The 22930-nt window shown below is 44.6% G+C and overlaps 1 protein-coding gene across 3 annotated transcripts in view; it reads right to left on the bottom strand.

Annotated features, from left to right (window-relative positions):
• Positions 1 to 18029, bottom strand: part of RBM6 (RNA binding motif protein 6) — a 54578-nt gene extending 36549 nt beyond the window's left edge. For 2 of the 3 annotated variants that reach the window (XM_010561554.1, XM_010561553.1), the window contains exons 1-4: positions 17921 to 18029; positions 14530 to 15871; positions 13635 to 13724; positions 12585 to 12654 (exon numbers count right to left, since the gene is read on the bottom strand). In XM_010561554.1, the coding sequence (XP_010559856.1) occupies positions 12585 to 12654; positions 13635 to 13724; positions 14530 to 15871; positions 17921 to 17964 (1546 nt within the window). In that variant the 5' untranslated portion in view covers positions 17965 to 18029. Of the gene's footprint in view, positions 1 to 12584; positions 12655 to 13634; positions 13725 to 14529; positions 16095 to 17920 lie in introns of all 3 variants that reach the window. The other variant, XM_010561556.1, reaches the window with a different exon arrangement.
• Between the last annotated feature and the right edge of the window lie 4901 nt (positions 18030 to 22930).

Here is a 22930-nt window from a genome sequence, read left to right as displayed (position 1 = left end):
GGGACTAGCTGGATGATGATTAACTGTGCAGTTTATCATGAATGTTAATAGTACAGTGTTCCCACTTCCCCTTACACAACCCAGTGACAGGCACACCCTTCCTTAGGGCAAGAAATAATTGCTTTGGTTTTTTTTTAAAGGCATAGTGATTTTCCATTGCTAGTTCCACATTTTGTGCTACCTTGGAGGCAGTGCTCTCCAAAGCAAGTATTGATAACTCATTTTGAAGTACCTTGCTCCAAATGTACTTTACATGAATAGCCAGCATTTTAATTGGGCAGTATTTCAGAAAAAGCTAACACGATTCCTTTGCCTTTGCTATTTTTCCTTCGACACCTGCTTACTTTCGAAGTTCAATCCCTTGTATTATGAAAAAGTGCAGCGGAGCTGGAATGAGAACTCCAACTTTCTCATTTTGGTATAGATGTTATTGCACATGTAACAAGATGGTGTGGGAGCTTAAGTTTAGATGCAAGAAACTAGAGAGCCTTTACTCTTCTCACTCCTTGGAAAGCTGTCATCTCAGTCAGTGGCAGAAGGGACCCACTGATTCAACTGTGTACTCCGGTTACCTGCGCTGAAACGTTATGTCCCACAGTAAAGTGCAGGGTGAACACTATAGAAGCTAAGACCATCCTAAGAGCCATCCTTGATGTTGAAACTATCTCCAGGAACTGAAGCACTGAGGAACAACTTAAAGTCACAACCTCACCCTTCACAAGCCAAGGCCACCTCACTCCAAAACAGTGCTTTCCAGATGATCATGGGCTGACATGCTTCTACACGGACAAAGAGTAAAAGGAAAGGCTTGGTTCCCTCCTCCTGCTGCTCTTTTGGCTGGTTAGGAGCGAGAGGAAAGCCACTCTCCATGTGGACTGTACCATTTTAGGCACCTAGCTGTCCTGGTTAAGAGCTTGTCTCCTCTCCTAAAGATGCACGTCTTAACACCAGTATCTTCAAACCAGGTAGGTATCTGGTCCCTACTGCTTCAGCCCCTCACCTTCCATGGGAAGGTAACTCCACGCACACTTCTTTCAGGCAAGACACTCCAGTCTGCTGGAAAACAGCCCCCATCTCCCCCAAGTCTACGCCAAAGAACATTTGCTGCACTCTCCAATTTTTCCTTTGCTGTTTCTTTACCATCTTTGTACTGAACCACATCAGAGACAAGGCCATACAAAACTGTTTCATCATCAAACCCTGCTGATTATTTTTTTTTTATTCTGGGAGCTCTTTGCACGCTGTTCTAACAACACAATCCTGACTTTGCACACTTGCCTTTATAACGAGACTCCAATTTGAATCTAGCTCCTCCTCTACCTCACATAGGAATTTATTCCCCTTCCCCATATTATTTTAGTCAATATAATTACACTAGAGGAAAATTTATCAATCTGGGTGCTTTTCAGCTCAGTGAAAGACAGGCCAGCAGGACGCCATCTGTGGTGGAATGCAGCTAAAGCCTTCTTACATGAAGTGGGCACCTGGAACTAGAGGTATGGTTTCAGCTGGCAGGATAGACAGAACCAAATTCACCCAGCTGTTCCCATAGCATCCATTCTGCTCTGCAGTTCCAGCCACACTAAATCACATTTTGAAAATGAAGCAGTTGTCTCTGCAGAAGAGAGCTGCTCTCCAGGAGCAGTGCTGCCCCTTGCTGGGAGACTGTTTTGCATTCTGGGCAGACACCTCTGCTACTTCACAACACAGCGTGCACACTCACATGGTACATTTTAAAGTCTTATTCAAATCCAGAACTCTAGTCACTTCTTTCCCTCCTGTTTAGAAAAGGGCTGCATGAATGATATTTGTCAGCCTGTAAGGCTCCCGATTCCCCTTCATGGAGAGGATTTTTGAAAGCTGCTGCAATCAGCAAGCCAGGATCAGAGTGCTCTCTTATGTCCATGTGCATATGAAGTAGGGGGTCTCCTGACAGACAGAAAGCAAGATTGGAGATTTTTACACTCTATTTGCTCTACAATGAGAGGCAGTTTACGTCCCAGTCCTTGTGAAGTGAATGAGTGGTTTAGACATGGACTTAATCCAGCATGACACAACTGAGAGTGCAACTCTGAATGTTATATGTAGATACAAAAGCTGAGATGCTTGGAGGAATGTACACTAGAGGATCGTTCCAAGCATTACATGGAGACAATTAAGGGGAAGACCAGTACATTTCTCCATCTGCACTTTCTTACCTCTGCCCTCTCCCACCAAATTCAACCTGCCCTAATAAGCATAGCTGCAGTAACATGTACAATGAGAACTAAAACCAGAAACTGTGGCCCCATATCCTGCCAAAAAGCAGCTTCAGACCAGATGTTCAGCTCTTGTGGTCAGGTTGCACAGGGATGCAGCATTCTGCATTTCACTACAAGCTGTCCTTGCACAGACAGCACTGAAGTAGTAATGCAAGAAGAGAGCAGCCTGGAGCCCCTGCTCCACCCCAAACCTCTGATGAAGATCTGCGGGGGCTTGACATTTTCCTCCACCCCCAGATCCAGCCCTTTGCGCAGATCTGACAAGCAGGCTCAGTATGTGAGAACTACAGAGTAACATCAGCCTTGGATGGTATGGCACCCCTGCTCTGTCTCCCTTCCCCCAGCTCCACCAGAGACTCCTTCCATTTTAGACCATGATGGAAAGGAGGCCTGTGGAACAACAGTGCTGCTATACAGCACCTTCAAAACGCACTGTTTGCTGATTTTTTCCATGATCTGCAATAATCACATTACACAGAGCACAACGCTTGAAAAAAAACCAAGTGACTTCAGGCTAGCTCTAAAGGGGAAGCAGCTAAAGAAGCTCCTGCCACCAACTGTCGTGCCTCTTCCCTGCCTCCTCTGTAGGGCTGGTTCAGCTCTTTGTGTCAGCTGCTGAGCTTGCATATTTTTATTTCTGAAGCCTTCAGGCAGTTTGCCTGTCAGAATGTAGCAGTTCAGCTGCTGTTAGCAGAAGCAGGACAGGGGATTTTGACAGAGGCATGGGGCCAGGCACTTAATGGCAGGAACTGGCACAACAGGCATCCCAAGGTAAACTGTCCTCCCCTTGTGAATGAGAGCTCTCAGACACCCACTGGTATTCTTCAGGTCATAATAGTAAAACCAAAGTGATCAAACCAGCAAAGCAAAATCACCAACCAAAATTCATATGCAAGGTTTCACGTGAAGATGTAAATCCTGGTATCTTCTTAATTCAATCCTTCACTTACTGATTAATACAATACTACAGTTTCAGGATCCACAAAAAAGTAGAATGGAATAAGAGGTGCTTTATGTTTTGGCAGAAGTACATGTAATCAACACAGACTCTGTGAAAAAGGAATCAGTATTTCCCCCCACGCAACCTCTGAACACGTTGCAGCATAGTTACACTGTCCAAATGAACTCTCCAAGAGGAACAGTCCTCCAACACCTGAACTCATCCGGATTTTGGCCCCGGCATAGCCATAAAACATGCATGTCCTCATCTCACCCTGTGTTTTAGGTCAACTGTGTAAAAGGACTTCTCTACCTTATTTAACTACTTCCTCTCAGCTGCACAAGTCTACAGTACCACAGGCTGTATACGATGGGTAGGAGGAGAACAGAAGGAGAGCATGCACATAAAATCCAGAGAACTTCTGTTTTCCCTTAAGTGTTTCTATGTATACACAATTCTTTACGGATGTTCCCAAAGCAAGCTCAGTTGTCTTCTGCACTGAAAATGGGCACGATCGCTTAATACTTAGGAGTAAGGACACATGTAGAGCTCCAGGAAGCTGTTCCACAAACATTTGAATAAGGAATATCTTGCCTCTGAAACAGGTGTGTTTTAGTGAAGTGAATTTTGACAACAAGTAGCAGGTCCCTGTTAGCATGCCATGGTTTGGCTAAAAATCCTGAAAGCCTGACTTAAAATTACTGGGTTTTGGCTTCAGAAAAAAAGATCAAAGACTTGGGATTTAAAATAAGACTTGTTTCTATACACACATGGTTTCTACTGAACAACTGACACATAGTAACGTGTTACTTCATGATAGTTTGTTATGTCAAAGATCTAAATAAAGGAAAACCATAATGTTGTTCTGATAGCGGCTCTAAGCAGCGTGAAGACATCAAAAAATATCTCTGGAGTTTTAGGAGGCCAAATGAAAAGATCACGTAACGACAGCAGCCCTGTCTATGCCAAACCAAAGATACTTTCGGAAAGAAAGCATGATGGCAACATGACAAAGGCATCCAATTCGAGAGGTGATCCAGCTCCTGGATTCTAGGAACACACATGCCGTAAGTCACATTACTGCCCACCCCTACAAGCTTAAGGCATTAGGTAACCTTGTCATAGAATCATTTAGGTTGGAAAAGACCTTTAAGACCAAGTCCAACCATAAACCTAACACTGCCAAGTCCACCGCTAAACCATGTCCCTAAGTGCTACATCTACATGCCTAACTCCATGGTGAACTGTCACCTGCCTTCTTAAAAACAACTGCTACAAAAGCCCTGTCTGCTGTGGTGCAATATGAACATGTTCTCTCTCCTCTGGCCTGTAAAGTAAGAAGATGGCCTCCTATTACAGTAACTCTGTATAACAGGTTGCCAAAAGACACTATGCTAAACTGGACAGCTGGGCCAGCTGCAACCGTGGTGGAGGTCCCTGCATCTGCCAGATGGGGCCAAGCAGCCTGAGGGCAGAAGACGATAATGATGGAGTCTCCAGAGGCAGAGAGCTTCTCAACCATCCCAACAACAATTCACTTGTGTTTTTTTCCTGTAGGATAAGACAGAACTACCACAGAAGAAAAGCATCTGCAGTTTTGGGCACTCTTAGGATGCGGCAAGATAGCACATTAAAGCAGAGCCATGGCCAGCCTGCTGAAGCAAGGACATTCTTGCTGCATGCTCTCTCCAGAGACAGCATGGCAGAGCAGAGTGCAGGTGGGGAAATTCTCTACAGAGTTTCATCCATGTTAGAGAAGAAAGTTCTATTGCTTCAAAGACAACTACAGCATAAAGTATGGAGTGAATATGAAAGACTTCTTCATCCCTTGAAGGAATCTCACACACCGACCTTTGCACAGCTCAGGCAGTGGAGACAGAATTTTGCACACTGTTCTTGGAGAATCTGTTATTCCTTGGTCGACAGTAAGAGCCACCTCATCTGTGGGACATTTTGGCAACATGCCCATAAGCCCATGCACAAGTTTTTCTGTTTCCTCTAAGGAAAGATGCAGATGTAGGTCATCCATACTAAAGAGTGAAAACCTCAGCACAAGAAAATACTGGAAAACACAGGGCCTTCTCTGTATCTCTACACTATTACAGTGTACTATTATTAGCAGGCATAATACACTTGATGCTTCCAAGAAGCCAGGAGCTCCTGAACATGCACAGTAGCGGCTGTATCTGTGCTTACGCAGCGAGTCCTGCCACTGCAGTGAGGATGGGCAACAGCGTAGTGCCTTCCGTGGCGAGCAGAGAAAATAAAGCTGCCCGCACAGTCTGAAAACTTGGAGGGCAACACCGCAGCACGGCAGGGAATGGCAGCAATCTATCTATGCTAACACAAGCTCAGAAGCCAAAACCGAGAGCTCTCTCGATACCAGCTGGTGGATTCTGAGCATCCATAAATATGTCAGATCTTTTTACTGCACAGATAAATTGGTCTTCAGAGCTACTAAAGCTGAAGAGCTGTACCAGAAAAGCTTGCTGTTGAATACTAAACAGGACAATCTGCAACAAGCTATATCCCCAATTCCTTTCAAAGGCCAAGCATTTACAAGCCACACCTGGCTGCTGGAAAGAGGCCTGTCACTTCATACTGTCCCTTTGTATAAAAAAAGTACACTCTTACGCTTCATTCATGACAGCGCTGCAGAAGAAAACAGCACTGAAACTACAGGATGTGAAACGCAGCTATATTCTGAAAGGTAGAGCACCACAGTCCATCCTCCCCCCTCCATTCAGAAAGGACCTGCCTGAGATGCCCTCAAAGGCAGACACACGCAGCCCCATAAACTACAGGAACTACAACAGGCAGAGCCCCAAATAGCTGTCAACCCTTCCTGGCCCAGAAGAAGGGTAGTTTGTACAGCAGCACAGAGGAACAGAAGGAAAAACCCACAACACTAAGATCGTACACACTGTAGCTTTATTAAAGACAAAGTATTACATTATATTTGTACAGAAACCCGGAATCCAAGGAAGGCTGGAGCCATCGCAAAACTCCAGGAGAGGACTGGAAGCTGCATACCTGGGAAAGTGTTGCAGACAGAAACTTGGTTTTAAAGTGCTGCTAATATCAACCTGGTCTCCAGGATGTATCATCTGTCATTTAGCAGAAATGACTCAGAAAAGCAATCGATGCAATAATGTCAGCACACCGTGAAGTTTTGTGCTGGAGATGCAAAAAGGGTGAGCACATTTGTAAAAATGGTTACAGGGAGAAGGATTCTGCATGTCAAAAAGGCTGTGAGCATGTTTTATGGATGAATGTGTTTGTTGCCTTTTCAGTTGAACAGGCCCTATAACCCTATAACCAAGGTTGATCGCTATCACAAACACCGACTTAAAACAGATTTGTACTTCCTATTTCCTAAGCTACCACATCACAGATGAGGAAAGAAGGGCAAGAATGCCTTTTACTTCTAAAAGACAATGCACTACTGCCATGAAATCAAGCAAGACTAGCCAAAAGCCTACTGCCCACACAGCTGGGAAAACTGGCAAGGACTGGTATTGATGGCCATGGACTAATTCCAACTAAGTGCTTTTTTAGGTCCTCACCAGACTATTCTGGCTACAAAAAAGAATCAATTGCTTCATGCACATGAGTGCTGAAGATACTTCCCCACCTTCTGAAAGGTGAGCCCCTGCAGACTGAAGGACTCTGCTGATGAGCGGGTGATCTGGTCATGCCTCAAGAGGAAACTCCATGTGCTACAGCATCTTGTGAGCTCACGGATGATCACTTCAGCTCTCAACAAGTGCCCAAGATCTGCACGCCCTTATTTGTGGCTGATGCAGTAGAGTGGGCCACGCAATCTTCACTGTGCAAAGCATCAAACACAGCAACAGGAGATTATTCTTCCTGTGGTGCATCAGCACCAGCCTTGGTGGTGAGCCAAGCTGTCTTCTGTATAATTAGCACAACAGGTGAGATGCACCTCTGTGCCACAGTGTGTATTAGAGATCTCACATCAACCCACAGCATGTTTTTTGTACCAAACCAAAGAATTTAAGTCCTTGTGGGATCTACTCCTAATCAAACTCCAGAGGGTTGATGCCAAGCCCTCTTTCTGAGGAAGCTACTAGCTGGCCAGAAATCCACCCTTCAGAGGGGTTTCCCCTAGGGCACTGCATCACTCCTGAAAGGAAACAAAAAGTCTCAGTTTAGCACAGTTCTGCTGCACACTTCCAGAAACATCCCCTCCCCATGCAGAGCAGCAGCTCAGCTCTCCAGCCCTACCTATGGTTGGAAGCTGCAGCACGACAGCACCCGTGGCATGCAGGAGCTGGGGATAAGCACAGTATTTCACCAGTGCTTCTGACCTCCAAGAGCATTACTAGCCCAAACCCCACCCACACGTACAGCTACAGTGAGGGAGCTAAGACTCAGTTATATGTGGGCCAGACAAATGCATAGCCATGCCTGCTACCACAGCAGGAGCTCTGCTTTAAGGAAGAGGAAATCCCACTGCCTTAGGATGCACTCCAGCCACGGAAAATGGAGAACTTATCCCTAGTATGGAGAGGTGCGCCACTCAAAAATCTGTACTGATTTTTCCATCATTAAGTGTAAACTTTTGGACCTTAGATTATGAGTTTTAGCAAAATGCAACACTAAAGAATACAATTTTAAATTTCAGAGGCTTCCTGAAATATTCCTGAAACTAACAATTCACTGTTGTGATATAGCAGATAAGACAGCACTTGGAGGAAAAAAAAAAGAGCACCTTTTAAAAGTTTATCTAAGGAGCTTATTAATATTTAACAGGGCAGCAATGTGGCAGAGCTCCGTGACAACAAGCAAGGTAATCCAGTTTCTTCTAGTGCTTGGCCAAGGCAGTTTAAGTTTAACAAAGGGAGGGATAAGGGGGGCAGTTCCAAGCACCACATAAGGGCCGGGTCTGGAGAAATGGAACAAAAATTAAATGCTAGTGCAAGAAGGTGGCCAAGCAAGCAATAAAGTATGTTTGGTGCCAATAGTACTTGCTAAAAATAAAGCTTTTCAAAACAGAGCAGGCAGCTGCCATGAAGTAGCTTCTAGGTTAGTCACACTTTCAGGTTAACTACATTTCCTGCATCTACCTCCACCACAGGAGGATGCCTGTCCTTTAGCATCAGCCACCTGTATCCATGTGGACATCCCTCTGGCCCCAAGCACTACTGCTGTTCAGAGAATTCCTCCCTGCTCCAGTCTTCCCATTTCCATGGCTGCTTTGCTCCTCAGGAGTGAAGCATCGCGCTCCACATCCCCACCCTGGGTTCAAAAGTGAGTATTCAGAAGGGTTATAAGTGGGTTAACAAACCCAAATTCCCAATTTCTGAAGTGCTGCATTAATTTAGAGGGTACATAAAGGGGCTGGGGTAGACCTCACCACTCCTTCTGATTGCAATCCAGCTCACCTGGTCCCTCCAGGTCTGCTTCACAGAGCTCCTCTCTGCACATGCTGCTCTCCATCTCGGTTAGTGTGTCCATTCTCCAGCAGGCTCTCCCAGCTCAGCAAAAACTCCTCTCGGTTCCCCAGATGGGCTTGTAGAGTAAGCTAGAAAAGCCTCATGGGCTGCCAGCAATTTCTCAGGCTCGCTTTCCCTGAACAGCTTTTCCCAACTGGTGGTACTAACCCTAACATGAATCCTGGTTGGAAAACACATGTTCCAAGCTTGTCCCACTGCAGACTGCATCCAGGAGAATAATTTGAACAGGAGGCTCAGAGTACGCTTCATGTTTTCACCTATTACTTGGACATTGTTGCAGCATCTTTTAAGGGTGAACAACTCATCATAAGCAGCCCTTTAAGATAAAGATAGCTCTGTGCGCTCTCTTCTCCAGGCCATACGTGTGTGTTCAGCCAAAGAGTTCTGTGCACATCAGACACTCAAGATGAGATCTCAGACTTGGCTTACGTTTGACATTAGTCGGGAAAGTAGAAATAAAGCTTGATGAGAATCAGGCAGGAGGTAAGTTTAAAATACGATCAAAATCAAAACCAGGACAAGGTGTGTTCATGTTAGATTCCTCAAAGGCCAAAAGGTATTGGTTTCAAGTTCCTGGCAGTCAGCACCAACGCAAGCACACAGACAGTAATAGGGGAATGACAGACACCGTGCCACGAGTAGGCTGGTGCTGTTACATGCTGCACTAACAGCTCCACAGAAGGAGCCCCACACTGTAAAGCCACATGAAAGCCTTGACCCCAGCAAGCAGAAATAAGTACCTTCAGATGGGACTGGGGAGCTCACAAGCCATTACTGACAACCCCTTCTCAGACAGCTGCTGACAAGTCATCTCCACTAGTATCTACCGAAGCAGCAGCACATCCACGGCTCTGCCTCCACATGAGGCAGCAAGAGGCACCAGTAGATACTGCATACTAAAGCAGTCGATGGTCTTTGAGAAGATTCCACTATCACCTCAGGGTTAACCCTTTGTAATGATTAATTGAACAGACATGACGAAACACACTTCAAAAGGCAAGCTGAAAGATAAGCCAACAATCTAATACAGTTATTTCTGCCAAGGCTTATACATTACATTGGAAGAAGTCCTCTTCCCCTCACAAATGGATCTGATATTTTCAGTCTGAATATACACACATCAATTCAAAAATCTAACTGATGGAAATTACAAGTTAACCTTGTGTATACTAATACTATAAAGCCTGAATTTGATATTTTATCATTGGCTGTAAATATATGCCTTTTTGATTTAAATAGAATTACTATGCCATTTCTTAACATCTCTCCTTTCACTACCTTGTTTAAAATCTAGCCACCACTCCAGTCTGTGGGGTTCAGAGACAAAATAACCTAAAGAATAAACAGCTTGCATGTGTACCAAAATCACACCAGGTATATTAAGAACAGTGTTCCATGCTCAGCACAACCTTCAGTGAAAATATGCTTCCCTTAGCACATACGCAGTATGTAAAAAGAAAGGGCTTTATAAAGAAGTTGAGCTGCTTTTTCCAAGAAAAATCAACCATATATTTTCCCCCAAAACAGAAAGAGTCTTGTGAAAGCTCATACAGTGGAACCATCATGTTGAAACTGCTGAGATAAGCTTTATGATAAGCATTATCTTTTTGTGAAACTGATCCGAACCTCACTTATTTTGAGTTAATTGCATGTTATTTGTTATGGTTGTTATTGTTCTCCAACAGCTGCAGGCATTCTTCTCTCAAACACACTCAACATGCATACTCATGATTAATGTTATTTTTAACATTTCTGGACAGCACTCAAAAATATACAACCCACTCAGACAGGCTTAGCACGCACTCTTCTGAGCCAGGCTGCCATCGTCCCATTGAGCTGATAACAGCAATGCAGCCAGTGGGCCCAGGTGTATCCAAGGTGTAATCCAGCAAGTTTGCTTTTAATTCTTACGAATATTTACATACACACCCCATCATAAAAGCATTGTTTAGCCCATGACTGGCCTCTAGTTTCAAACAGGCTTAGCTTTTCAGAAGTTAATATGAATTCAATTTCACACACTTCTCTATAGGATGACCTAATGCGAAAAGCTGGATTAAATTTACTACAGCTTCTAGTTACTCAATTTGAAGAAGAAGTTTTCACAATTCAGGAAGCTTTTACTGTCCTAGACGTACCCATCTTGCGTAAGAAGGATCAGAAAGCTGTTTAAATTAGCAGCTGCATTTGCAGCCTCAGGACATAATGCAAAACAAAGTCTCTGGAGCATCCACATAACCTAGAATAGTGCTACACTGCTTAAATTACTGATGTTGACTGGACAGAGTTAAAGAACAGCTTTAAATAGCTCATAAAATATGAGCTAATTTTAACTTCATTCTTTCCCCTCCCACAATGGCCAGAAAAACTTAAAAAAAACCCAACTTTGCAGCCGATGAGACAGACTGAAAGAAAATGCAGCTTTTAGAGGGATAGCAGAAAACTGCAACCCTCTTATTACATGTGACCACCAGCAGATACTAGGGCTTCTGCATGTAAGTTCAGACACTGTTTCTCATCCTGAGTAGCCTTTGAAATGGGGAATAGGAAGGAGGAGACAACGGTTCTCTAATGAGGGCAGTAAGTCCTAATAACATACACAAGAGACCTATGAAGAGATTCCCAGTTCAAGTTGATTTATTACTGAAATGTGATGCGTTTCAGAAAAAAAAAAAAAAACCTGACAAATTACATCAGCACAGGTGAAAAACGAGCATGTTGCAATTATTGGATTGCAGTCAGTGTTGTGCGGGTGATGACAGCCATGCTGTACTATGCTAGAAAAGAGGAAAGGAAGCAAGAAAGATTGACTGTGTCCCTTAAGCCCTGCTTGTTGGGCCAGACCAGATTATGTGACACAGGGGTGTTCTTTAGTTCAAAGGTTCACGAGAAGGTTGTGAAATCTCCTTTGACAGCTTCCAGAAACAAAAATATACTTGAGAAATACCCAACTGCCCCAGTTTCTCTCCCCAGCTACTAAACACATAGGAAGCCTTTATATAATATATTGACATCAAGAATTCCAGCTGCTTCACATGCAACCCATACTGGTAACAGGAAAAAACACTGATGAAGGTAGAAGTCTCTGCTTTCCTATGTTTAAAAAAACCAAAAAAACCAAAAAAACCAAAAAAACCACAAAAAAAACCCAAAACCAAAACCCCAACGGTTTCCAGGTATTTCCTACAGTATTATCCAAACCAATCCCCAGGACTCACCCTGCATTTCCTACCATCGCACATCTTTGTTCCAGTACAACTTTCTCACAAAGCAGCCTTGTAAAATATTTCTTTCTTCAGAATCCTATACATACTGATCAGAAGTACAGCAAAACTTTATCCTTTGAATGAGGAAGATCATCCAGACCCAGTATTTGGATATTTGCTTGTAAAACTTACTTTTTCTTTTTTTAACCTGTCTTCATGTCTAAGAAGGGTAACAGTTTCATGTTACTGAAGGAGAAATGTTAGGATGGATCAGGTTTCCTGAGGACACTGTGCAGGACACATTCCACAACAAGACCATCTCAAAAACAAGATGTAGAACAATCCAAAAGGATTTAATAATAATTTAAAAAAAATCTATTGAGGTATTAACCTGCTGTCCCATGTCAGTATTGACTTTATTCTTGATGGCTATTAGAACAGCCTTACTGTTTTTCCTGCTGCTCCTACATCTCTCTACAGGCACCAGGACACATGCTTTACCTCCAAAGTAGCAGTGAGCACAGCCATCAGTTCTGAAGACAGGAGGACAAACTACAAAACTCAGTGGGCATTTTCATTCAAAAATACCTGCAATTATGTCACCAAAGATTTTAACCAAACTGCCTAAGTGAGTATCGGTGTAAAAAAGTACCCTTTTGTAAACTTGAAACTAGAAGCACTGGAAAAGCATTCTCACCTGAACTGTAATCTTTCAGTCGCAAGTCCTTCACAGGTGTCCCATCAGGCCCTCGGAAAGCATTGAGAATCTACAGGAAAACCAAGATCCACTTCAGTCTCCAAAACCAAACCTCGAAAAGTGAAGCACTTGCTAACATACATTTCTGTCTCCCCAAGACTTCTTTTCTTTCTAGTTACAAACCGACACATTTTACTGATTAAGTTACAGCAGTACCTGAGAACTGTTCATTGAGTTTTGGGAAGTATTTTTGGTGTTTGTTTAAGCACCATTTACATCACAATTCAACTGTACAAACGTTTATTATGCTGGTCTCAGCCAGACAGTTCACCTCTGATCCTGATGTAAGGTCAGATATCTTAGTGCCTTTAAGAAAATCAAGGGACATGGGGTGATTGTTCTGAGTCTTATCATCCTCTGATGGACAAAGTTTCTGCCATGAGTTCTCCAATATCAAGCCTCAGAAGCTCTGATCATAACAGCTAACCCCAGCAAAAACTATTGCACGTAGGAGTTCTCATGTCTGGAAATGCCACCAAAAAAAATCCTAATTCAAAGTGGAAGGGTTTGGAAAGGGAGCTTCTTTCACCTTGGAGCCTAAATTATTTTGGGGCTTTTTTTTTTACTAAAATCTGCAGTAGCAGCAGACATCTTTTCCATCTTTATAAGATCTTATTTAAGCAATTTCAAGTAACTAAGAACGAACAAGTTCACTTTGACACTACACAGTTACCAAAATGTAGTAACAAATTAATAACAATATTTGGTATATATAAAGCAATGATGGAAGTAAGGCATGTTAAAAAGTCTGGAGTCTGGAGTCAAGGCTTTTAGCTATCAACACCCCACATGTGACTGCAGAAAAACTCATCACTTCCAGACTCCCCAAAACCCGGAATAATCAGATAAAAGATAACATTGCAATGACTTCTAAATCTGGATTTTCCCCTAGGAAAATGACAGACCATCTGAACTACATTAACCAGGCTTAAAAATGTTACTTTTAGAAACCCTTGATAGAAGTTTTTGGGTTAAAAACATCCCACTTACATCATCCTTTGTGGCAGTTTCAGGCACTCCTCCTAGCCGAATGAGCTTGCTTGGCTTTACGTATTTGGGACAGGTCCGGTAATCTTGGTCCTTGAGTTTACACAATCAAGATGTTTTTTACAAATGAGATACGCTAGCTCACAAGATACACAGACAGTAACAAAATAAAGCAGGGTACAATTCAAAGGCAAAGGCCCATGAGCAGACTAGCTCAAATCTTTAACCACAGCACTGTTTAAGATTCAGAGCTCTGGAGGACTAGTATTGCTAGATTCTTACATGCTCGTTGAGCTGTACCATGAGATCTAGGTCCAGGAAAATAAAACAGGCAAATCGCCTCTCTCTGCTTTCCAGCGGTGGTAGATTCAAATTCAATAGTAGCTATTAACTCAGTAGTTACTGTTACCTTCAGATTTCAAAGTTAACTCTGAAGGAGAACAAAGCATGCATGAGAACAGCTGTACTGTTCTACACACGTCCACCCAAGCCAGTAGCTTCTCTCTGGTAGTGCTCATAAGCAATGTTCAGGAGAAAATAACATAGAATGGTTACAACAAAGTAAATTCTAATATAACAAAATAAGTTATTCTGTATACTATTTCCCCCAACACCCTCCCTCTGTCTGGTCATATTCAACTTGGGGACTTCCTGTACCAAATCTGGTTCTACGTATTTAGCAATTCTCAATTGCTAAATCGCATTCTCTTGAGAAGAAAGTATTTCTGAGATAGAAAGGGTGCCCATTAAAACAACCTGGAGCCTGAGGATGATCTCAGAGAAGGACAGTGAATTAGGATAGAACTGATAGGATATGAACAGAAGACTCCTTCCCAGCTCCTTCCATTCTTTGGCCAACACGCATTTAACAGAAACATCAATTGACAAAACTACCTACCTGAAGGCTCTTATAGGGCCTAGAATCTTTGCTGGGTTTTCCTTCTGAAAAGGACTTGCCATGTTCATAATCAAACATCTGATGCCCTGGCAGACGGTGATCCACATCGCGATACTCGATGTTTCGGTAGTCAGTATCTTGCCTTCCAAGGAAATCCAGGCCACCTTCACCCTTTAACCCAAGATCAGAATCGGATCTTTGCTGCTGCTCCCCCCCAGAAAGCTGCTGCTGTTGCTGCTTGTTAGCAAAGGTCTGAGGTTGCTCCTCTTGGTCCTGAAGAGTAGGAAGAGGTCCACGGCTATTCTGAAAATTGTGTGAGGTGTCATCTTCAAGACCCAGTCCAAGTGATTCCTCTTCTCTGGCTGGTGCTTCTGAATGTTGAAATTCTCCTTTTTGGCTACCAAAGGGAGTTCTATCTAGACCAAGTGCAGACTCCTCTCTCTTGCTGGTGCTTAAACCAGAGCCCTCTCTTTCTGCTAAAGGTACAGTAGATTGGTTGCGCCTAAAATCTACAAGGCTTTGATCCACAGGAGGCATTTCCCTATCTGAAAAGTCCATAGGAGGAGCCACATCTCTGCTCCTAAAATCCTGATCAGATCGGGACCTGTGCCTGTTTCTGAAGTCTGACGATGGTGCATTTCTGTTTCTGAAGTCCAAATCAGAGGTGCCCACACCCCTGAAGTCCAAATCAGGTACATCCCTATTTCTGAAGTCTGAATAGGAATGCTCTCTGCCCCTGTAGTCTAACTCAGGCACATCTCTTGCCCTAAAGTCTGCATGAGATCCATCTCGACCTCTGAAGTCTAGATCAAAAGACCCCCTTCCCCGGAAGTCTGATGGAGGTTCATCTCTGCCCCTGTAATCCATATTATGTGCTTCCCTATCCCTGTAGTTCATACGGAATGTCTCCCTGTTCCTGTAGTCCACTGAAGGAACATCCCCACCTCTGAAGTCCATAGGTGGCCCTTCTCTCTCCCGGAAGTCTCCAGAATACATATCCCTGCCTCTATACTCAGAAGAGGGTGGCTCCCTACCTCTGAAATCCATCTGAGACTCATCTCTGCCCTGGAAGTCAGATGGTGGGAAATCTCTGCCCCTGAAATCATGGTGCCCCTCCCCGCCTCTGAAGTCACTACGTGGTCCATCTCTAGCTCCAAAGCTGAAAGAAGGTTCCTCTCTGTTGGCAAACTGAGGATTGAGGAGGCCTGTGAGTGCCTGGATATCAAAAGGAAGTGATTCTCTGCCAGAGAAGTTGCCAGAGTGTCTTTCTTGAGCAAGACTATCAAGGGAAGGAGGATATTCCCTGTTCCACCCGGGAGCAAACCTTTCTTCTTGGCTCCCACTGTAGAAATAAAGACAGTATTATTCATAACGTGCTTAGAGTCTGAAATCTACACAGCAGCACATTCTTCTCTAAACTTTATAGAGTTGTGTAACAGTCTAAGATCCGCAGAAGATATTGATGTTTGGCAGTTTAAGATGAGGCAGCATACGACAGATGTGAGAAAGTAAACTTGGGTGCTCCCATTTCAGCACAATTTCCAGAAGCACTCAACAGGGAATACCTGCAATATTAATGGGTTAATGATGGTAGCAATCCACATAGTCCTGCACTGCACACAGCTCTGCAGCTGTTCAAGGTTCCACCAGCTGGTGTGTTTGTTTGTTCATTAGCATCACCAGCACACGCCTGCAAGGAACCACTTGAGCTTAAGCTCTCTGGGCAGTATTACAAACAGCTAACTTAACACGTCATCCTGAGGCACATAAAAGCAGAGGTTACCAAACATGCTCTATTAACATACTACAGAGACTCATTTATGCTTCCTTGTGCTGGAGTCTAAACTGGCAAAATGCTGAAAGCTATCAGTTCAGACTTCAAGGATGCCTCACAGGAATATGCCAACAATCAACATTCAAGATGATCCTGTGCTCGTGCCTCCAGACTGGCTGTCTTACACCGAGTTTACAACACTATAGCTATGAGCTCTCCTGCTACCTGCATAAAACCACTCAGGAAGAGGTTTCCTCTTAAGACGGTTTTTCAAAACCCAGTGAGGTTTGGTTTTTTTTTCTTTTGAGATGGAGCTACCTGATTTTTCATTTAAGCGAGGCTCCAATACATTTTCAAAAAAACAGAATAGTAAAATATCAACACATTTTAAAATAACACCAAGCTACCCAAATCAGTGGTCATTTCCTTAGCAACTACAGCAAGTCGTGTTGTTCTTCAAGTTTCACTCCAGAATCACTCACCAACAGAATGCAAGGTGACATTTGCATAGTTAATCAAACCATATACAGATTTCCTAAGCTACACGCCCCTCTTTCACCACCATGTAGAACAGTAATTAAAATTGTTCAAGGTTAGAATTCCCCACCCAACACAGTAAAGAATGATGCCAGTAAAATCCCCTTAAAAATCAACAGGACAGCACTACTGATATCATCACAAAACACAATCACTCCCTCATCAATACAGTTAAGACATGTTCTGGAGGATACTGGTTTTCAGAGCTCAAATGTCATCAGCTTTCTCAACACATTACAATTAGACAATTATTTGAAGTATTCTTGTTGCAGAAACCTAAGGTATGCCATGAGGAAGTACCTTTATCATGCTGGTGTTCAAGTAACTGAGGTAGACACATAAGCAAAGGATGAAAGATTTATGCACAACAGAGGAAAACCCTAGCGTTTGGTGCCTCCATTTTTATTTATTTTTTTTTTTATACCCAGAGCCCTCTTGCAAACACAGGGCCTAGTAACAACCAGAAGAATGTAAATTAAGCAAAACATCAGGCTGTGCAAGTCAGTTGCATATGAATCTTTAAAACAGTTCCAGTGACATTCAAAAATGTCTTACGAGGGAGTAGCACCAAGAACATGGGGATATACAATCTACTTAAACTCATGGAGAGAACTAAACTCTCACAGTTTTCATAAAATCCTGTGTGCAATGAAAGTGACAGTATTTCTGAAGTTAAGGCAAGCACAAAGGTTGAAGAGAATCAACATCACACTATTAGGCGCTTCTCTTCTAGGACTTAACAGTGCATAGCACCAAAATCCATATGGCATATCATCACCTTAGCTTACAACAGCTAAACTAAGCATCACTAGAAAAGGTGGTGTGGAGAAGGAATAGAAATACTAAAAGCAGCTGTTGTTAAAAAAAAAAAGAAATTAAAAACGGAAATGCAGAAAGTTACACTGTCACTTAACATGCCTATTCTTTGGCAATCACACCTAGCTCCACACAGACCTCAGAACTTTTACCAAAATAGTCTGCTTACGGGACGATGCGCAGAAATACTGACAGACAGAAAGTTCCTATGGCTTACGGTATTTAAGAATGTTGCTGAAACAAACTGTACATTCAAATGCTTACCGAAAAGACCCCATTCTGTTGCCTTGTCGATGGTCTCCCCACATTTTTATCTTGTCTAGTACGTTTCCAGAAATGGTTAATTCACTCTAAGAACACCAAGACAGCACAACCTGCTGAATAAATAACATGACAATAAGCCACAAGGCAAAGAACACATATCACATAAGAAAAACACTGCTGGTTAGAAGGGACGTGAGTAACATCCGATCAGGATCCACAAATATACAAGACCACACTCAGGCATGAATGTATTTAATTGTTGCGTTTCTCCATGTTCAAATTTGCAAGCATCAAATGACTTCTGAAATCAAACTGTCAATACGGGTGGGCAAACAATTTGATATCTGCTTTGATTAACACAAAGCTTTCCAACATACTGTGCTGTCTGACACTATTTGGAGTGCAGCTAGAAATGTGAGAACGCCACAATCTATAAACAACGAGGACCACTGCAGAACAACAGTTTGTAATTAATGTTTAATCCAAACTATTTTTGCCAAAAGCTCTTTGCTGTTCGAGGAAACGATCACTACCATTGGTCTACTATGGTTACTCTGCCCTCAAAAGTACATAGATAACAGAGTAGGCTTTGCCAATAAATCATTACAGGCACTGTTCTCCAACGCTGCCCTCATCAAGCCTAGTGCCACAAATAACACTTGCCTCAAGAGAGTTCTAAAATTTCATCCGCTTCCACCAGCGGAGAAGGTGAGGATTTCCTGGCGATTGCCAAAGCCAGGACTTGAAATGGGAACTACTTCCATCTTTCCCAAAAAAAAAAGGTTGCAGTAGAGCATAAAGCAAAATGAGGTAGCTAGCAACCTGATGGTCTCAAACCTACTCAGGCTAGTCCAGCTGCAGTGGTTCAGGAGGGCTGCCATGCCACCAGACCAAGGTTAGGAGACCTGGGACTCGCATGCTCTTACAAAGCAGCTCAAAAGCAAGATTAAACTAACTGCAGTGGTTAGGTGGAACAGAAGACAGTACAGTCAGCACCAGGCCTGTCTAGAGCAGCTGATGTTGAAGAAAAGCACACAAGATCCTGTTTCTTCTTATTTCCAAAGGCCAGCGCTGCCATATGGGTGGCAGGTTGACAGAGGTTATGACAGACCTTACACCAGGGAGCGATTCCAGATGCCGCTGCCAGCAGCCGCCTGTGCCAAGGAGCTAAATGGAGCTGCCCTGCCAAGAGGGACTACCCACTGCTGCCAGGGTCCACCAGCAGCCGTGGGAGCCAGGGACAGCACGGCTTGGCAGGCCTCAGCATGCAAGGGTGTGATGGCTGATGAAGGCAACCTGTAACAACCACCACTGATCCATCCACTGTAACACCATTTCCAAAGAAACAGGTTCATTCAATTGGCCACTCAAGCCCGAGAACACTGGTCTGCTCACGTTTTGTACGGCTCTTGATGCAACAAGCACCTCCCTGGTCCCAAAGATTTCCTCCACAAGCTCTATCATTTTTTTCTTTCTCGGAGGTGAATCTAAGAGAACTGACACTGTACCCTCCACAGAGAGGACAGGCAAACAGAGGTGGTTATGGCAGTCATCATTACGGGTGGCTGTCATCAGCCAGTCCTTTTATCTATGATCTTTTGCAGCCTGCAGACATGGTGTTTCTTGTTCTTCCCTTTTGGATTTCCTCCCCCGCTCCAGTTCTCATTAAGTCAACAAGCTCACCGATGTTTAAAAAATAAGAAATCCTTTGCCAGCTAGAAAATGTTTGGATATAATGTTCAAATTATCAGACAGGGAAAAAAATACCATTGGACTGATATCAGGCCTGGCATAGATCAGCAGAGCCATGCAGCAACATCCATGAGTATGAGGTCATGGTTCAATAACACAGGCAGCAACACTGGCTCTGACAGTCCCCTGTTCAGCCTGATATGATTTGCTCCCTCCTCTCTGCCTTTGGCAATGTGCAACATGTTAGTTGTGCCAACTTGTGCTTTTCTGGGTCTGCGCCACAAATGACCCTCCGAAGAGAGTTATATTCAACCCAGGTTATTTCAGCAGTACGGTTTACTACCCAGCCCCACAAAACAAGGTGACAGCAAACTGCAGGACAGGGACAGAAACTTCTTAGACTGGCTTCCAGCAATGCCAAGATATCCTGAAGGTACACCCTGCTACAACTGCTCCAAAAGGCGCACGCTGTGATAAGATGCCATCAGGACTGACCCTTCAGGTAATAGCCAGCTCAGGTCCCATCTCCCTGCTCACAGGCAGATGCTGGGAGACAGGTCAGTGTAAGTAAGGCTGTTTGCCAAAGACACACCAACAGAGCCTGGGGCTGGGGCCAGGCCAACAGCAAAGCACAGCAAAAATCCACCCTTCAAGTGCTAGGAACTGTGCATCAATTAGTTTTGCCATAGTTCAGTCACAACCACACATCTGAAGGAGACGGCAACAAAGGACATTTCAGAGTGACACAATAACGCAGCCGCAAAACGCCCAGCGTGGTCCAGTTACTCACAGAGCCCAGATTCAGAGTTCTTTTAAGACAATAATTAGCTGTTACAATTATACTGAATATTCAGGGCAGATATGCATTCTGAAAGTACACATTACATTTCCCTCCTCCTATCCCAGCTGGCTCTATTTCCTGGTGGCAAAGCCTCAGCTCCAGTGAAGATACAGAAGGTACAACTCAAAGGAGAGGAAGCTCTTTTGTGGTCTTAGTTCCTCCAACAACCGGTGGTCCTGCAGCCCTCTCAGCAGACACGAGAGACTGATGGAGCTCTGGACGCTCCCTGGCAATTACACCCAAGAACCTCCTCAGGCCTGTGCCCCTGCCCTCCTCAGCGCGCCCCCAAACAGCCCAGCGCCTGGCACTGCCGCTCAGGGGACATTCCCAGTTCCACTTTCCAAACTGCACGTGTCAAGCCTGATGGCAGACTCTTCTGAATCTCTTATTTCAATCTACATCATACTATGGTAAAATAATGGCCTCATACATCAGAATTGTGCAACTGAGCCAGACTAAGAAACCGGCCTTCTTAAGGAATAATTAAAGATTTCTGGCAAGGGGCAGAGTGAGGAATGCCAGCACAGTCCTTGAGCATCTCCTCACCAACTTACACCCAACTTTGCACCTTGTTTTCCAAATCTGGGGGGAAAAGAGGAGAAATTGGTGATGGATTAGACAAGGTGAAGTTTCAAAGAGATGCTATTTTCAGAAAAATACTCCAATACTCACAACTTCTCTCCAAACAGATTTTTGCCAAGACTGCCAGACTTGGTATTTATAGACCACGAGAAAATCAAACACATAACTACACACAAGACTACGCTTAAAGAACAGAGGAAGTAATTTGCTGTGGAACAACTTTCTGTGCCTAGTGAAGTTTTTGTAAGGCTGAAGAAAGGAAAAAGCCACTGTGAAATTCAAGTACTACAGGAGGTACAAAAGAAAACGTTTCTCCAAGCTACAGAAACTGCAAGTAGCCAAGAAAGCCTGTTATTTCCAATGTTAAAGTTGAAGATGTCTAATCCAGAAGTGAAGAAATATCAAAACCGTGTCACTGAAGTTTGAAAGCGGAGGGCGAGAACTATTCCAGCTCTTCCAGGTGTCAGGCTGGAGGTTTGGACTTAAAAAAGGGGATGTGTGTGCTTTTCAGCTGTATGATACTTTTAAAAACATGTATTAGAAAAAATTAGGTGAATTTCTAAACACACACCCCCACCCCCATTACTATCCTGATCTTGCCTGTCCCAAAGGATTTCACGAGCACATTCCCAACTAGGGAGTGTTGGGAGAGACTTTCACACCACCAACGCCCTGCTGGGATAGGAAAGCGTATTCCACCTTTAGCAGTGTTTCCAAAATTAATACCACACATCAGCAACACCACCAAACTCTTGGGGTGTCAACTGTTTTAAAAAACAAAACGTGAGAGGTCAGCATTATTATTCCCAGCAGTTCACAACCACTGCATTACCCGGCCTCTACCTGCCTCCAGCATGAGCCAGGCCACATCCTGCCTCCACCTAAGCCTTTATTTACAGTCCAAAATCCCATTTAGCCCATCACTGGGGATTACTATCAGCTAACACGCTCCCAGCAGCAGCCCCAATCACCTTTCTCTGCACCCCAGCATGAATGCAGCCCACTTTTTCTCCATCCCTTTTAAAAACACGAGCGTTCAGAGACGCTTTTCACGGAAAGGCCTATGACATGGCGTGAAAGAAGCCCTAATTTTGACCAGGGCCTCACAATAACAGAGAGATACCCAGAAACACCACAACCACTGACAATGACACAGAGGGCAGGCCCCAACGCTCGGCACAACCGTGCGGGACACCCCGCGGTACTCCTGTACCGGGGACCGAGCTGCCCAAGCCCACGGTCCCTGTCCCAGCTGGGGCATGGGGCTCTGAAGAGGAGACTGAGCCCACAACCAGCCTCGAGGCCACGGAACCAGGACCTGCTTCCTCACAGCTCGCAGCCGAGGCAGCCCCCCGCCTCGGGCTATCCCCCCATCTCGGGTGACCCCAGAAGAGACACAAAGAGCCCCCCTCTATCCTGATGGACTCCACAGGAGGAACCCCTTGCTCCTCTATGCCAGGTGGGCCCTAGGAAGGACCTCCCCACACACACACTCCTCTACCCCGGACAGCCCCACAGGAAGACACCTCCCCATCCCGGGAGACCCTCAGGAGACCCCCGCCCCGCCGCCCTCTCTCGGCACTGAGATCCCCCCACCCCTTTATCCCAGAGGACGCCCCAAAAACACACATCCCCCCGACCCACCGCTTCCCCGTTCCGGGCGGCCGTACGGGAGGCTCTGCCCCGCCCCTGTACGCCGGGAGACGTCCCCGCTCCCCTCCCGTACGCCGGGAGATCCCCGGGAGCCGCCACCCCCGCTCCCCCACCCCGGCGGCCCTACGCCAGACCCCGCACCCGCGCTCCCCTCCCCAGAGCAAAAGCCCACGACCCCCGCCGCACCGGGAGGCCCCGGCCGGGCCACCGGGGCGAGGGGCCGCCCCTCACCTTCACCCCCG

The sequence above is a fragment of the Haliaeetus leucocephalus genome, unplaced genomic scaffold (genome assembly GCF_000737465.1).
Source record: "Haliaeetus leucocephalus isolate CR32 unplaced genomic scaffold, Haliaeetus_leucocephalus-4.0 Scaffold148, whole genome shotgun sequence".
Taxonomy (NCBI): domain Eukaryota; kingdom Metazoa; phylum Chordata; class Aves; order Accipitriformes; family Accipitridae; genus Haliaeetus; species Haliaeetus leucocephalus.
This window is presented reverse-complemented; position numbering and strand designations above follow the sequence as displayed.